The 17,691-nt window shown below is 37.8% G+C and overlaps 2 protein-coding genes and 1 long non-coding RNA gene across 7 annotated transcripts in view; 1 reads left to right on the plus strand and 2 right to left on the minus strand.

The window, feature by feature from the left end:
• The window catches only part of MYOF (myoferlin), a 66,820-nt gene extending 65,244 nt beyond the window's left edge, over nucleotides 1-1,576 (minus strand). For all 5 annotated transcript variants that reach the window (XM_017804096.1, XM_017804094.1, XM_017804095.1 and 2 more), the window contains exon 1: nucleotides 1,404-1,576. In XM_017804096.1, the coding sequence (XP_017659585.1) occupies nucleotides 1,404-1,491 (88 nt within the window). In that variant the 5' untranslated portion in view covers nucleotides 1,492-1,576. The remainder of the gene's footprint in view (nucleotides 1-1,403) is intronic.
• A 215-nt stretch (nucleotides 1,577-1,791) lies between these two features.
• Nucleotides 1,792-2,824, minus strand: LOC108492184. The gene is made up of 3 exons (XR_001873028.1): nucleotides 2,628-2,824; nucleotides 2,420-2,521; nucleotides 1,792-2,147 (listed from the first exon to the last, which is right to left on the minus strand). It is a non-coding gene; the product is annotated as an uncharacterized LOC108492184 (long non-coding RNA).
• On the plus strand, nucleotides 2,784-14,853 carry CEP55 (centrosomal protein 55). Its single transcript, XM_017804224.1, has 8 exons — nucleotides 2,784-3,326; nucleotides 5,090-5,377; nucleotides 7,530-7,574; nucleotides 8,352-8,493; nucleotides 10,482-10,795; nucleotides 12,306-12,377; nucleotides 12,923-13,048; nucleotides 13,494-14,853. Exons 1-8 carry the CDS (start codon nucleotides 3,141-3,143, stop codon nucleotides 13,698-13,700), a joined length of 1,380 nt encoding a protein of 459 aa, XP_017659713.1. The 5' UTR covers nucleotides 2,784-3,140; the 3' UTR covers nucleotides 13,701-14,853.
• The last annotated feature ends 2,838 nt before the right edge of the window (nucleotides 14,854-17,691 follow it).

The following is a 17,691-nucleotide window of genomic DNA, read 5'->3' on the forward strand; positions in this document are numbered from 1 at the left end:
TGGCATAAGAAATTAAATATCCTACTAAACCTGTCACAATTTTGAAGTTGTATTTGTGACACTGGTTAAGCATGTTTGTGAACACTAAAAATCCCAGTTATAGCACATAAAGCATAAATATAAACTCATTCCTTCAATGTCTGTTGTCCAAGTTCTGTGTTTGGATAACTGAAAGACTGAAAAACAAATCCAGCAATGCGGGAAAAAAAATATCTGTAACTTATATTTACTAGTAAAAGTGAACTGCATTAGAGCACATATTAGGAACAAAAGATTACAAGGAGGGATTAAACAGACATTTAAGACTTAGAGAAGTGGAGGCGTAAACCAACTCTGGAGTATAAAACTGCAGGAACAGAGGCAACACAAAGGCAAAACTGTAACAGGAAAGCAAAGAAAAAGACAAGGAACTGAAAAGAGAATATGGATACTTAAGAAGTAGCAGAATATGGAATAAACAGAGAAATTATAGTATCATCACTTTTGCAGGGCAAGTAAAATCGTATTTTAAGAGCTAGGAAGTTCCAAAAGCTACTGAGACAGTCTCTGCCACTTGTTCTAACACACAAGGGGATAAAAAACCCCAAACTTAGGAAACCAGGTCACCAGGAATTAAGATGCCTGCTTGTAACAGTTTGGGTTAATGTATTACATGATCCAAAATTGCTTGGAGGTTTTGGCACCTTAAAGATAAATCAGTATCTGAAATGGAGTTCCTCTAGACTAAGTGAGTAAATGATGGCAACAGTTAAAGTAAAATAGCTTTACATATAAGTGCTAATTTTATCACACTGTCTTCTTATCCCATATATAACTGACGAGCAATGAAAGTGTAAAATGTGGTTTCCTTCCTAAATCTTTAAATTAAATACTCTCAACAGGCAAAATTTTGAAGTGCACATCAGTTTGTAAAAAAAAAAACCAAACCACCCAAAAAATAAAAACAAACACCTTCAGTAACTACTGTTTTCAACATGCTACTAATAACAATAACCCAGTCACAATAAAAATATGTGTAACAGTGAGCAGTGGCTGTGCAAAGTGATCAAGACAAGAAGGATTTTTTAGATGGAAAACAAGGTAATCTTCAATAGCAGAATTAAAAGTGGATTTATCTGTGCAATTAGATTTGTGTTTCTAAAGCACAGGGGTAAGCCCTTGCAAAAGGTTGTAAAATGTGGATCCTGAAACAGAAGCACAGCTGGACAGAACAGACCAATGCACTCCATCCAGTTCAAATTTCATTCAGGTAACTCCTGTCTCTCTAATTAAAAAGTCTTCCCTAAAACTACATCAGACATAGCTTCAAGAAAACATGTATTCACAGATTTTCAAATGCTTACAAAGGGCACTGCCTTACACAAAACCTCCTCCCTGACTACATTTATGACAGTTTTCCTTACCTTTAAAAATAACAGAAACGATAGGATCTGGTTTCCCAAACTTGGTTTTAGGGATATTGGTAGCAGATTCCACAATTACCCGAAGCATTGTTTCCCGTCTTGCCTAAATGTCGACTGTTACAAAATAAATTCAAGGAAGTCTTCAGTTTCACACTCCTTAACTTCTGGACTGAAATGCTAGCAGGAAGAGGAGGCAGGGAATTGCTGGTTTACACTAAGGAAGGTCTATGGGTGGATCTATGACGGACTAGCTACTCAATCTAGGAAAAAAAAAGTCCTGTAAATTGACACCAAATTCTGTCTTGCTGCGCAAAAAACAGCTCTCGCTAATGAAATCCTGTAACAGAAAGGACACAGTGCAAAAACGAGTGCAGATTTATTTTGGAGGGTTTTTGGTTGCTTTTATTCTGAAGCTGTGTGATAAATCTCTAGTAAGTAACTAAGGCAAGAGTAAGCATTAAGCAACATCAACATGAAACATTAAACACGACTCTAGTACTCAAGAAATATGAAATCTTCATCTTGCTATACCAAGGTATGAAATTTCACGATGGCTTATATTTTTTTCCCGTCTTAATCTGCAGAACTTCATTGTTTGCAAATGCTCTTGGCTTGCCTCCGTGACAGCCTACAGTCACAAACTAGCGACGGTCCCCAAAACCAGTGTAAGTTCTCCCCCTCCCGTTGCGTTCTGGAACAACGACGTGTTGCACAGTAAGTGCTGCAGCTTCGTCACGGAGCACGCTGGATTTAGTAGATATATTGAGAAATTATGAATATATATATGCATAACTAAAAATGGAAAATAATTAAGAAAATGCGTACCAAAACAAACAAACAAACAAACAAACAACAAACCACCACAACAAAAAAAAACCCACAACAGCAAAAAAACCCACAAAAACAAAGAAAAACAACCAACTAACTAACCAAAAAGGTGGTATGACCCTCTGTATTGTTTGGAGGCATATGTTTTGTCTTAACATAAACATACGCAGTAACAAGGTAAAACTTACATGGACAGGCACAACAGCTCCCAGCTCCCCCGAGCTCAGCGTTACAGCAAGTTTTTCTCAGCTGTGGAACAGATGTTAAAGCCCGAGAAGTGCACGCTGCCACTGCAACACGTGTGCCAAGCAGAGATGAGGGGGGAAAACAGCAAGATGAGTCACATGTAAGCACACTTCAGCCTAGTTCTTATACGATCATAGAGAACCATCCCACCTTATTTTGGAATTTCTAAAATTATTAGATTTTGGGTAGATTTGGAGAACTTCAGGAAGAGAAAAAAAAGTAATCTGAAGCACACGTGTTCAGGGAGGGACGAGGATAGAGACACGTGCGGGACAGCACCGAGAGGCACCCGTTCCCCGCTCAGCCATCGCGGCCCCAGCCAGGCCAGCGCCGCGGCGGAGGGTGGGGACAGGCACCGCCGGCAAGCGACACGAGAGGGCAGCACCGCCCGTCCCTCCACACCGGCCTACCGTGACGAACTCCAAACCCCCGGAACTGACGGGCCGGAGCCGCGGGATTCAAACTCCCGGAAGCGGCGCCGGGTCGGGGCCGGACGGGCTGTGGTTTGGGGTGCTCGGGCCCCGTCCCGTCCCACGGAGCGAGAGCCGGCAGCAGGATCCGGGAAGCGCTGCGCTTGACTCCAGCTGTCGGAAGCCATGTCCTGCCCGCTAGAAGGGATCGCTGTTCCGTGACGCCGCGTTTGGGTTTTACGGGCGCCGAAAGATGAACCCCAAGACCGCCAAAGATCGTATTATGGGCAAGTGGGGCTTAAAGTCGAGCAGCTCCAGAGCTGAGAGTGGGCTGGAGAAGGGTAAACAGGAGAGCGCTGGGCTGAGGAATCATCCCACGGAGGAAGCCGCCCCTGGGAGCGGCGGGATGGCGGAGGCGGAGAGGAGCGGGCTCCTCCAGGTGAGCGGGGCTGAGCCCAGCCGGCCGTGCCGTGTCAGGGCCTCCGGGCCTGCCCGACCCGGGAGCGAGAGCCCCACCTTTCCTCTCGAAACTTCGCTTACTTTGATGTCGCTGCTGGTTTAGTACTGTTAGACAGTTTAGACAAACTTTTAGTTTGACATTCTCATGTACTTTTCAGAGATGACTGAACTAATAAAATGACAGTCATCTGACAAGGCTGCTAAATACAAAGACTTGAGGCCAGAGGTGCCAATTAGTCCATTAGGACCTGTCCTCTCGTGTCCAACAGGTCTCAGAGAATTATTTGAAGCACTTCCTGCAAAGAATATTATGTTTGCAAACATTTGTCTAAGAACATGCCAAAAAGTGCTGAGTGTTTGCCTGAACTGAATTGTCAAGCTCCCACTCAGCTATAGGTAAATAAAACTGTAATCAGGTCCCTACATTATTCTTCCACTGCAACCAAAGAGCAGAAACTAAGACTGCAAATTCCATCCAAGGTAAACCTGTGGTTGCAAAGAGAGAAGTTCAAGACTTAATATGTGACCAAGTCACATACTGTCAGGCTTCCCAGAAGGACTGCAAAACTTTAAGTAGACTCTTTCAAAGGATACAGCTAATGGAGACTAGGCACACTAATATTTCTAGGCCATTTCTTTTGGAAAAAAGGCTTTGCTTGTGTCTGTGCCACAATGTCAGTTGAGAAATCCTAAGCCAAGGATCAGCTATGCCTGGGCAGCTCATGTACAGTTGTGGCTAAATTCCTTAGTGTATTTGCTGTGTCTGTTAGCATTTGCTGCTTGCTCAATGTTGGTTACTTAATAGTGGGTTCCTAGTTTTCAGGTGGAAAATCACCCCCATTGGTGTCAATATTTTAATTTTAGTGAGCACTCTATGGTGTTCAACCACTCCCTAAATGAGGCTCTCTAAAATTCAGTTTGTTTCAGTTTCTTTGTCATCTTCTAATGACTTCTCAACATGTAGGATTTCAACATCGGCCTTTCTCACCAAAAATTAAATGCTCTCACATCAGAAGTTCGTGGAAAGCCCCAAGGTATCTTAAATGCAGTACTAATTCTGTGTAATAATTACCTGTGCTGGAGGCCTACTCAAAAGAGAGTGCCTGTTGAAAATACCTACTAAAGCACATTTTGAAGCTAAAGGGCCACATAATTTGGAAAATGGGATCCTTCTCCTGAATGCTTTATTATAACTCTTTTGTAACCTCACTCTCATGTAGTTTGCAAGAAGGCTCTACTGCTTCCCAAAAGCTACTAAATATGCTGAGAAATAAGCTAAGAAATGTATCACCAATGTCTTTACTGGAAGTTTTTTGAAGTTCTTATACTGCCTGTGTTTGAAGGTTCATATACTGTACTGATCTGTATTCATATAGAAAACTGAGTACCTACCAAGCCTGTGAAATTTGGTTCTTTGCATTCTTTCCCTGTTTCATCTACTTCAGACTCATTTTGCTATCACTTGAAATATTCCAGGTGATTGTGCTAGTATTGTCTGTTTTGAGTAAAAATAATATTCTTAGCTAATTAAAGGCTAAGAGAGAATCTTTGAAAGTGAATATCATAGAATCATAGAATGGGTTGGGTTGGAAGGACCTTAAAGATCATCTAGTTCCAACCTCCCTGACACCGTCCACTAGACTTTGTTGCTCGGATCACTCAAACTATTGTAAACTTGCTAATGCATTTGTTGCATAGACTAAATTACTCACTTGTGTCACTTTTTTATTCTGTTTCATTTAGAAAATACATTCCCTTGAAAAAGAAAAAGAAAAACACAACCATCTTGTTGGAGAGAAAGACAGGGAAATCCAAAACCTGAAAGACAAGCTTAAGTCCAAAACCAATAATAGTGAAGTCTCCTTACTACGAAATCAACTAGAGGAAAAAACAAAGGAAGCAGAAAGGAGAGAACAGTTACTTTGTTCTCTATCAGAAGAAATTAACCGGTTAAAATGTAATTTATCTGCCGTCATGGCAAAATGTTCTGATCTCGAGAACAAAGCCAGTAGCACTTCTCAGGCATCCCAGGTAAGCACTAAAGAAATGCTGTAATTGCAAATTGGAATTTGTGCCCACTAAGCACCAATACTTGTTATAAACTAGGATGGGGTTTTAATTTTCTTGTAAGCTGCATTGCATTCTGAAATATTCTTGTATGTAGAGAGATGATATCCAGATTGAATGCAAAATGAAGAACAGTCAGGGAGCACAACTTCAGGCAACACAGCTGGGGAGGGTATTCTCTCATGCTGTACTGCAAGGTCCCTTATGCAAGCTCACATGGCTACTGTGACTAGTGATACTACATGTAATGATCCCTGTTGATTAAGCAGATACTATGCCCTTCTTGGATTTGTGTACTCAATGATTAGACAGGCTGAGAAGGCAGCAGCAGTAGAGATGTGGGGCACTAATAAAGACACACTAAGATCCTCACCTAATTCAGCTTCAGTCATGAGAATATCTTTTTCCTCTCTGTTCTTATAAATCCTCATTTGTGTCTCAGTTGTTAAAACTAATTGTCTGTACTTTCTATGGCATCACACACAGTAAATACTTCACTGAGACACGAGGTAGGACAGGAATAATGAGTTTCTCCTCTCATCCTAAGTGGTCAGTAGGTATAGTGCCAATCCTTGGCAGCGTTTACAAGTGCGTTTAATATACTAGTTGTTTTTTACAACCCTCCCTGTTCTAATGTTCCATGGAAAATGCAGTAGTATCTCAATGTGGGGCACAGGGAAGTTTGCTCCTAATAGTAAGTGCCTTTCTTTTCCAGCTTTTGACCTATAGATGGTGCTGGTTCCCTGTGCTCTACAAGGAACTTAGAAATTCTGCTTTAGGCAAATACATAGCAAAATATCTTAATCTATCACTTTTGAATATGTATCACTTCTAAATGAAGTATATTAGTAAATACCACTTTAAATGCAATATATTTATTTTCAATTTTAAGAGACTTTGAACTGTGTTAGTTAATTTAAAATGTATGTAAAGTCAACAGATTTTCAGGATATTTTTGACAATAAACTACAAAAATACCTATTACTCTAAAACCATAATTTTCTTTTAAAATCTTAACTGATCTATCAACAGAGGACAACAAATATGACTGATGTTTTGACTGGATGTCATGGAAAACTTGAAAACAAGTCTAGCAATGCTGCTTGAAACTGCTAGGTGGCATGTTAGCTCTGAAATAGAAACAACAGTTGTATGACACAGTTTTCACTGAGCAGGATTCTAACGTTCATATAAATAATTGTAGTGTCTTTAAATCCTATTTTTTGTTAGGAAGTGCTGAAGTTTAATGATTGCATTCAAAGCTCCTCTGTATTTTTCAGTTATAAAATTTGTTGTAAATCATGTTGCAAAACCCATAGGTAAACATTGGAAAAATGTAGTTTGGATTTGGGTAGCAATCTATTTTTTTCTTATTGAAGTTCTCTCCGACTTACATCTACACAATTTCATAAATTCATTCTGTCATGCAGAGAATAAACATGTCAGATTATGGAAGAAATATAACTGTTTACCTGCTCTCTAGATTTAAATGGGTCTCAAGAACTCTCCGAGTCATACTTCAAGCACTGTACTCTGGATCAGGTCTCAAAAAATCAGCCAGTTTGTCCTTATTGTTCCGGATAGGCTTGCACGACTTCCCAGATGTTAACAATCTTCCTGTTGTCCTAGTGAAGCTGTCGAGGTCTCTGTAGCTTTCCCCCAATAACTCCTGTAGGTCTGGCTTATTGTCAAACGTATAAGGATATGAAAATAGAACAACCACCTTTTTTTCTGTACTTAAATAATATCTTAAATATCTTGATTTTTCAAAAGCTCTTTGGAGAACACCCTTCAGGTCTTCCAAGAGAGCAGTTCAACAGAAAACACATGATGGTCTTCTTAGGAAATGTTCTAATGTCACTATGAGTTGCAGAGTTATGGAATAAATAAAATGTAAATCTTTCTCCCATCTCTTGCAGAACAGTCTGTTTTAAATATATGAAATGGTTTTCTACATAACTTAGATCCTTTAAGAAAGAAAAGAACAACCAACTCTAAAGATCTTTAAACACAAAAGGCACATGTATTTATGTGAAATTAATAGTTATATAGAATTAGCTTTGCTCTTTCAGCCATCTGTTTTAAACAACACTAACAGGTTGTCCTTTGTCTGCAGGAAGCTGTAACAAACAGCGCTGAAGTTGAAAGACAATTGAAAGATGTAAGTTTCCTGTACAGCGTTGCAAGTGCATATAATCTGTATTGTGATGCATAAGAATGTAAATTATCATCGTATACATTTTTGGTAGTATGGAACCTCAGGGGGTATATTTCCTTCCAAAATATAGTATCTAAAATTATTTTGTGATAAGACAATAATTTAAATTGAAAAAACCAAAACCTTGCAAAATAAAAAAATTGAGATAAGATTTCCACCATCTTTGAAAAACCTTGCTTAGAACATCAGAACAAAGGGGTTACTGACAAATCAGGAGCCTCGAGGAACCTGGTCTGGCACTGCCTGGAATAGCATGAAGCTGAATCAGAAACCTCCCAAGGTCCCTTCCAAACTGAATAATTCTGTGATCCAATCAGCTAAAAACTCCATGTTCTTGTTCTTTGAAACTCTAAGTTCCATTTTCAAGGTCCGTTATTTTATGTTTTATTTTATATTCACGATGGAAAAGTTAATTTTCCATAATCTAGGCATGACTCGAGAAAGCCTTTGTTCTTTAACTCATTTTCCCATTCCAAGAAGTAATCTAATGAGTATTTAATATTGCTGCAGTTTTAACTTATGTTCAGCATCCTGCCTTATCTTTCCAAATGAAGATGGATTTATTTATTGTACGGAGATTCCTACAATTTGCAGCAGACATAGCTTATCTTTAAACTGTGCAATATATAACTTCTCGCATTTTTAAGGAATAAGACAAACACTTTTAAAATCTGATAAATTACAACAGACTTTTTTTTTCTTCGGTTCATTTTCCTGAAGGCTCTTGAGAAGAACCAACAGTGGCTACTGTATGACCAGCAACGGGAAGCATATGTCAGGGGATTGCTTGGGAGGATCTTTGAACTTGAACAGAAGTCAGAAGTAGTTAAACAACAAGAATCTAAAGGATTCAGTTCAGAAGGTATCAACTTTATTTTTTCCCCACAAGTGACTCATACCATAATTATCTATAGAATAAATTTTCTGAAAACAAGTGATAGCACAATTAATCAAAATCAAGACTTTGTTTTCAACGCTTTGGCTGCTTAATGGTAAAACTTGGTTAAATAATATTTCTTTGCTTCCTGTTATCTGTGTTACTTACCAACAGTACTTCATGTTCTTATCCACTTCAAAGATGGGTTTTAACAGCCCTGACACACTATTAGCAACCTCTCTGTTTGTTGAAAGTGTTGAGATAAATAGGTGTCTCCCATCCTTCAAAGTACACTTTCAACCGACATAATGGAAGCATTAAGGATTTATTAGCTAGGTGTGGATCAGATTTTTTTAAATTTACTTTTTTCAAAATAAATATTATAAAAATGACTCAAGATTGCCACGTTCTTTATTCACATGAACAATTGTTACAGGGCATGAAAACCTGTGATAGGTTTTGGAACCTGTCCAAAATAGTGTTTCGCAATATGGATCTGGACACCGCCAGCTCACACTTCCTTGCTGTGCAGTTCCTCAGTAAGGCACACCCTCTCAGTATTAATAAAATTAAAATCACATTGAGCAGAAGAACCAGAAGGTGTTGACTTGCTTTAGTTATTATCAAACTATTATTTCATATATGCTGCAAGTGATCTGCAAGGTAAATTCATTAAATGTAGGGTAAGAGCATACCCATGGACTTGCCACGGTAACTCACATGCAGTGGCTTGGTTTCTGTATTGTTTGAATCTTTATGGAAAACAGTAAAATATCATCATAATCTTGTTTTGGTGCTGTTCAGAAATCTGCGAACAGTATTTTTAGATGAAGACAGACTGAAGTAGTAGCTCACCAGGAAATGTAACTCAAGAGTTACTGCAGTCAAAGCTTTGTCATCAGAGCAGCCAGGAGACCACGAGTTAGGATGTAAGGAAGTTCCTTTCTTCAAGCAGCTAGACAGTAGCAGAAATCCAGATTTCTAAGGATCTAGCTATACAAGTTGAAAGTAGATATGACAACATTTTCCAAGGAAAATCTTGTCTGTCTCTGAGGATGTCACCACCCTATAAGGGAGTATTGCTAATGAGAACATAAGGCTTAGTTTGTAGCTGAGGGAAGGGAGAACAGTCAAGTTAGAAACTCTCCCTGGTAAATTACACTTTGAAGAAATAGGGTAAGTCTTCAATCATAACAGTATCAAAGACAAGAAACAGTGCCAAAATCAGCAAATCCCATGAAATTCTGCATTCCTTGTTCTGCTTCTATTTTGTATTATTACTGACTGTGTTACTGCAGGCTTCTTAATTTTTTCCTACTTACTAAACTTTTCTTGTGTCAACAAGCAGAAATTTTTCAAACTCTGGTTTAAGTAACAGTCACCAGCCAAGAAGCAGTTGTTTCTTTTTAGCAAAAGAACTATCCTAGTTCTTTCTATTTGCCATTTAGAAATAAATTATGGCATACAATTTGAAGAAGATGGTCTACAAAAGACAGTGGATGGTCTGAGTTTGGTCAACAATGGTGGAGTCTATCAGATCCCCAGGGTATCTCTGGGGAGGGAGTAATGCTAGGGAGGCTAAAAGTGGAAGTAAGAATCTGGTGTCTTTGGGTCAGATTCCCATGTGTCAGTATAATGCATGAGGGCATGTAAGAACCGTGTGGGTCATGGAGCTTGTGTAGTTGGGGCAAAGGTTGTAGTATTGCTTTAAGGGTAAGTGATGGAAGCACTGTAGCACAGAATATTATGCACATGCCAAGTTGCAATTTTCCAGTAACTGTATAGGTAAGGAGACTATGCATTATAACTATTGAAAGCTGTTTTAACTGAAGTTTGGTGCTAATGTGACCTATGTAACAGCCTACTGTGTCAGTTTCTATTAACAAGCCTTAAAATGCTTAAGGATTTAGTGCCCTGCTTTTTAAGTGGGGTTTTTTCCACATTATTAACTCAATTTTTTCTGACTCATTAAGGTCATCTGCAAGAGGAAAAGCAAGAATACTATGACCACCTGCTACTAACTGCTAAGAGGGATCTTGAGACTGAAAGATGCACTGTAACCCAGCTGAGATCTGAACTTAATGAATTCAAAAAGAAATATGAAGAAACACAAGGAGAAATAATGAGTTTAAATGCCTTATTGCAGTCACAACGGGTTGCTGAAATGAAGGCTCAAGAAAATGAAAATAAAATGAAAGAGAAAGTGCAGAGATTAAAACAGGAAAATGAAATTTTCAAAGAAAAGCTCAGAGAAGGAAAAAAAAAAGCTGAAGATCTTTCTTGTCAGGTAAGTGGATGCATTTGGAGGTTTGAGATAATAGCAAAGAACCAAGAGAGATGAAAAGTCATACTTAATCAGAATGGCCCATCACTCACTCTGATAACTGTTCTCTGCATAGATCTAGACTCATGTCGTTGTGATTAAAACTGAGTTGTCTAAACAAGGAACTTCTTTGTTCACTTATTTCCCTGGTCTTGTGGGACATGAGGGAGAAGTGAGAAAATATTGGATTGATTCTAATATAGTTCATCCTCAAGATTAATAGTAAAGGAGGATAGGAAAGGTGAAAATTAATTTTATTGTGTGCTCCTAACTATGGAATATCATTGATATTTGCTGTCACCTGGCAGCTACAATGCACATGTGGGCTTGTAGTTTCATACCTACTGAATAAGCAGCTGTGTCCCCAGATAGTGCCCTCAACCAACCATTGTAGCCATGTAGCTGCATTATTTTTCCTTTGCTTTTCCATTCAGATGAGTTCCTGCATTTCATTCTGTATATGATGGATAAGATCTCTGCAAGTACCCCTGAGTACTAGAAAGCAAGGGACTGATAGCAAGGGAAGGCATGGACCTTAAGTTGGGGAAAGATATGAATGAGCTGTATGTTTGTCTTTAAAAATACTCAATGCTTACCTTCGTTTGTATGAAATACTCATGAGGAGTGTGCCACTTCTGCTACACAGAGAATTGCAGTGGTGTCTTAGAATATTCCTATCAGCATGGTAGCACTAACAAAAAAAAAAAAAATCTATTCTTTCTTCTTCTAGACATGAAATCATGACCACATAACTGCTGAAGAGAAACTGGAAAGTCATCCTTGAAGGACAGACCTCAGGGCATCTAAATATGATAGACTTGCTACTAGAATTCTGGGGTCAATAATAAAGCAATGTAGAATTGAAATTTGAAATAAGAGAATAAAATTTACTAGACACTGAAGTACACTAAAACCAGAACAGTAGTTCAGCTCTCTAAACACAGGCTGGTTCTTGCTGATTAAAAGATGTTTATTTTTTGAAGCAGAACAGCAGCATTATCATAAAAGTTGATACATACTGAAAGCGGAGGATATTTTAATGTCTGCAATTACTTAATTATTATAGTTTAGTCCTTTCTGAGCCTTAAACTTGTTCTTTTCTCTTATAAAAAAAGCTGCATTGTTTGATACTATTAACATTGTGTCATGTTAGTACAAATGTAGGTTTTGTGTGTAATTTTTCTCAGCATCCTGGCAATTACCTAGGAAACATCAGTTTTGTGTTTCTTTTTTTAACAATAACATCATCCTGCATTTCTCCTTTTCAGTGCAATAATGATTTTTCTGTGGGGTTTTCCTCAGGGAAGTAGAGATACTTAAATTGAGTTTGGCTGTTGCATAACAGGTATATATTTTCTGTTGGCGTGGGAATGTAAAAGTTTACTTCCATCCCACTTTAGCTTCATCATTTTTTCAAGCTTATTAACTATTGTATATGAAAGTTGTTTGTTACAAGTGTTCCTCTGCCTTGTAGGTGCAACTTCTTCATAAATCATTGCTCAAACAGAAAGAGGAGCACACAAGGATAGCTTTGTTGGAACAACAGGTACCCAATTATATGCTAAAATGCTGATATTTAATCTCTATTATGCATAAAGTCTTTCTAGACTAACTTCAAATTTAAGAATGATTAGTATATTAAATAAAGCAATACTAGGCATGAATATTCAACTGTGAATAATCTCTTGATGCTCCTAAAAATTTTGACACATCTGTCAAGAGGAAAATCTGTATCCTTTTTTTCTTTATTTTTTTTTTACAAGTACATTTTTACAGTTATGTTTATTTGCTAAGCTTGGGTGTACAGTGTTATCCATAGTTTCTGTCCAAACTGAAATACCCTCCAAACAAAAAATCTTTCAACTTCACCTCTGCTAAGGGTGATTTTGGTAAAATGGACATGTATGAATTTCATTGTAGTGAAAGTAACAAGTGATTTTTAATTTTTTTTTTTTTAATTTTCCTTTTAATCCCATTGTAGGATGTGATTGCAGAGCAAAACTGACTTTAAATATATAAATGGGAAATATTCCTCCCTATTCTTAATAATTCTGACTTTAATTCTTTATTTTTTACTTCGGGGGCTGCCAGATCCAGACATGCACCACAGACTTAGAGAATGGAAAGCTTGATCGCCAGAACTTGGAGCATCAGTTAAACAAAGTCCTCAAGGAACTGCACAAGGCCAGGGAGCAAATATCCCGTCTGGAACCTCTGGTATGTACTGAATGACTTGCAGGTGAATACAGTCAGGGATTTTGCATAAACATACATCTTCTCACTTTGGGATCTTATTTCAAGCGTAGTAAGTGTCCTTACATCCTTCAGGTATGTGGTCCCAAGGAGCAGAACCCTGTGACAGCCAGCTAGCCAGGCACTGCTTTTCCTACAGTGCTGCTGCAGGAGATGTAGAATAGTCAGACTGCTGAGCAGGGAACACGACTGTGTTTTGTATCACAATGTATTCCCTAGTTTTGTCTGTCGCACGGTGACAGAGCTGCATTGTGCTTCTGCTCAAACTTGCTGCCGGTGAACAAGACACAATGCTTAGTGCTGTAACACACACGAGGCTTGTGTGCCATCAAGCCTTAATGTTTTTTCCTGCGGTATTTGATCAGTGCATGTATGCACCAGTCTTACACTAAAGCTCCTCCTTTTCCAGAAAATCCGAGAATCTGGACGTGTGGAACTACGAGAAGATCTGCAAGCTCTGTTTGACGAGAAGCTGACCACGTATGACAGAAGTCCTTCCCCAAAACATTCAAGCCTCCTTGATGAAAGTTTTCTCGAGTGTCCCAGATGTAAAGAGCTGTATCCAACAAGCCAGCACAGAGAATTGTTAGCACATATTGACTTCTGTACAGCTTGAGCTCCAAATGGACTTACTATATTTGCTTTACACATACTGCCAATATGCTCAGCAAGAGATCTTTTAAAGCTTTATTCTTAAGGTTGTATAAAGGACTGCTAGTTTTATAATTCAGTTCTACAGAAACATTAAGAGTATAATAATTTGGCCTCAAATATTTTCCCTGATGTTTTTGCAAAAAAGCAGCTATTGCACTTTTGGTTGCAAATGGAAATATTTTTAGAATTAGGAATATCTTAAATAGTAAACTACTGACTTTTTTTTTTTTTGCACTATTAAATATAAGAACAGTAAAAGCACAGCTATTGTGTCAGACTTTATTTTAACATTTGGCATATCCAGTTCTTGGTTGGTGAATCCTGATGATTGTGCTTGTACCTTAACTAACAAGAATAGCTGCAAAAGATTTTTGGCCCTCATAGGTGCATTATATATATATATATATATATTTATATGTACATGGTGTGTGTGTGTATGTGTAGTGTGTATAGTATATATAGACATGAACCATATACATGTGAAATGTCATCTTGATACACAAAAACTCAGGAGGGCCATGTTAGATCTTTGCTGCTTAAGATTCGTGTTGAAAACATCAATCATAAGTAGCTTATTTTCCTGAACCACAATCAGGGGTGACTGAAATTCTGACCAAGGTTTAAGCTCTTCTCAAAAAACCCAACTTCCTAGCAAATACAAACTTCATTGGTGCTGAAAAGCTTATATTTCAGACAATGTCAGAGGCCATTTTTGAAGTTTGGATATAGAATTATGCTGAATTGAACTTGTTTGTAGTTCTATATTTTAGAGGTTAAAGTTAAGAAATGTCAGTTATTCAATCTTTTATTTGACAAATGTCCCAAACTGCAGTTTTTATAAATTGCTCTAGTGGATTTGAAGTGTCACTGTATTTTGGTATTACTACAGGAAAAAAGTTAACGATAAATTCTGGCAACAAATTAGAAACTCGCAAAAAATTCCCTTATGGATTTGGAATTGCGGCGTTATTTTTCTCTAGCACCTGCTGTAAACCTGAATCTGTTTCCAGTGTTTTGTTCCTTGCATCTGTAGTGAAGTCCAAAAAGAAGTTCATTCCGTGGAAATTATTAAAATGAGGAAATTTTACAAAAATACGCTAGTTGAGAATAAATTTGCTTCTTTTACAAGCTTGTGGTTTTCTGAGGACAGTCAAAAACCCAAGGGCTATCCTTCTCTGGCATACTGGTCCTGATTGCTAGCTAGTATCAACTTTTTCCATCATGCTTTGCTGCAAAGCTGCATGTATTTACCTCATAATGCTCACCTTAATCTTTGATGGTTAAACCTTTTTCTTAAATATGAATGTGTTTTCCAAGTTATTTTCAATAACTTAGAGTATCAAGTGATACTATTATTGATTAAATCCAGTGTTCATAAGACAGAAAGAAAATGTTAAAATCTATTATCTTTATATCTGAAATATCTTCACCCAATTTACTATATTAACCACTCTCTTTGCCAAATTTATTATATTAGCCACTCTATCCACTTTTCAATTTCACTGACCATGTCTCAGGCTAATCTTTGTATTTGACAATTTGCTCAAGTGTTAGCAACAGGCTTTCTGACCAAAGATATAATGAACTAATGAGTAAAACAGAAATTATGCTTCAGAATCTCAAGGTTTTGCTGTGAGAAATTGTCTTAATTTCATGTCTTTTAGATCTTTTAAAAATTCAGGGTAATAGCCATGCTTTTCATTGAACCCCAATAATTTTAATGTCTAATTAAACTACTTTTGAAAGTTTAAGTTAGTTGTATTTTCACAACACCTTAATCAGCTAGTGTTCTATTCCCAGTTGCACACTCAGCATAGTTTCTGCAAAAGGAAATCCTGATCTTTTATGTATTATAGATGAAATAAATTTGCCTACTACGGGTCAGCACTCTTCAGCAGTTCTGAGGCTTTCTTAAATTAGCATGAAACGCTTTCTCATTAGAAGCTGGTACTGTAGTGGAAGACTCATATAGTTGATAATGTGATAACCTTTAAAAAGTTTTGTTCATTCCAGACCCTTTTCTGAACTTTAACAACATATTTAGTCCTACCTGCTAAATATTACACCTAAGCACAACCCCCCCCCACCGCTGATAAAGATATAGATCATAGTGTGGTATATGTTAAAAAATATAAAAATTACATTCTAGTGAATAAAAATACCTATTTTGAAAGAAGAACCACAAATACTATTGTCATCACTTACATGTAGTTAAAACCAACTAAAAAACTCCCACTCTGTAAAGTATGCAGCTCATATCATTGGTTTTTTTCCATTCTTCAGAAGCTAAGGCCTCTAAGACAAAAAATTATTTTATTTAGTCTTAAAGTATTCAGAAAGGAAAAAGGTTTGCTGCTCCTCTCTCTAGTTATATTCCGGAAAGAAGTTTGTGCCTAATGAGCTCATCTTAATGGTAAAGCTGTAAATTTAGTTCTTTGTAAGACAGGAAGCAACAGCAATGTTTTAATTATTTCAAGCACTTTGGGTTTACAATTTCAGTAGCCTTCTTCTGTGTTATGCACATTTCAAGGAATAGAATTTCAACCTAGTAGAAAGCTGATGGTCTAGGGAAGCTTGGGCGTTAATATAAAGATTTACCAACACTAGGAAAGAAAAAAAGTCTTCCTATGGTCAGTGAGAAGAGTAACATGTTCAAAATTGCAACAGGAGAAAGTCTGACACAAGGAAAATCTTTCTGGTGGTTGGAGTAGATGAGCAGTGAAACACATCGCTTAAGGAGGCTGTGAAATCTCCACCACTGGAGATTTACCGGGACAGTTACATAACTACCTAAACCATCCCTGACACGTGAGTCTGCCTTGGGTCAGCGATATCAGCCATTGATTTCTCACAGTGCCTTGAAGTACTATTTTAAATTACACACAAAGACCTGCAAACAACACACAATAAGATTTAAATAAAAACACAATTGTTGTTCTGCATTGACCCTCAATGTTATTTCACTCCATGCAGAATTAGTAGCTACCACACCAGAATCATGAAAGCAGTTTAATCTCGTGTTTCTCAGGTGGAAAATTACTGGTATTCCTATGTCTGCATAAACTTCTAGTTTGAGCAGACAAAGCCATTTTATTGCACTGAGCCATCAGAACCCTGCTGGAAAACAAGATAAATAACACAAACACTTGATGTCACTTCATTGCCTAGTATTGGGAAGTGCCTCATCCCCACGTTGTTTTAATGAACAGTACCACGGTGTCTGGTTCTATGGCATTTGGGGAGTTTGGAATCCCCTCCACAAGGTGCTCCAGAAAGCTGGTGTACTGAGTGAGAGTTAGCCAAGCCAGCCAGTGAGAAACATGACTGCTCAAGAAAGGCTTGGTGTGTAGAAAGGAGATGCTCTGGAGGAGTAGCAGATGTGAATTCTCTTATAACATTGGCTGTCTATGTCAAATGAGCCTCTTGCAAAAAAAAAGCAGACTTCAAACAGGACATGTATCCAAGAAGTGAGACCTCCCCTCACACCCAGTCTCCCTTCAGACTTGGAACAGAAATCCACACCAGTAGTCAGGGACATTTTGCTGTCTCTCTCTGACCAATTAAGATTTTAAGTATTTCATATTGAATTAATAGTTTCAAAAAGAGCAAGATAAGATGCTTCAGAATACCCTGTAAAAATGAAGCCTGACACCTTATCACAGTGATATCCAGCTGGCTTCTTGACAGTGCCACCAAGTTTAATTTCCCTCATCAACTCAAAACCGGTGAATGTGCACACTGCAACAGTGAAAGTGCTAGTTTTATCAATGTAACAACTGTGATATGGTCAATATTATTTCATTCAACTAGACAGGAAACTACAGCCTAATTAAGGCATCCATGCTCTCAAGCCTCAGTTTTTAAGAAGATCTAAGTCATCTCTTATCAGTCATTTCAAATAGCCATTGATAATATTAAACACGAACGATGTGGAAAATAACATGATTAGCATT

This window comes from Lepidothrix coronata, unplaced genomic scaffold (genome assembly GCF_001604755.1).
Source record: "Lepidothrix coronata isolate B3197 unplaced genomic scaffold, Lepidothrix_coronata-1.0 Scaffold8, whole genome shotgun sequence".
Taxonomy (NCBI): Eukaryota; Metazoa; Chordata; class Aves; order Passeriformes; family Pipridae; genus Lepidothrix; species Lepidothrix coronata.

Excerpts from the sequence above, each read along its gene's own strand:
- CEP55 (XM_017804224.1), top strand. The coding sequence starts at position 3,141 with ATGAACCCCAAGACCGCCAAAGATCGTATTATGGGCAAGTGGGGCTTA. Across the intron at positions 12,378-12,922 it reads TAGCTTTGTTGGAACAACAG|ATCCAGACATGCACCACAGA; the intron begins GTACCCAATTAT and ends GGGGGCTGCCAG. Across the intron at positions 13,049-13,493 it reads TATCCCGTCTGGAACCTCTG|AAAATCCGAGAATCTGGACG; the intron begins GTATGTACTGAA and ends CTCCTTTTCCAG.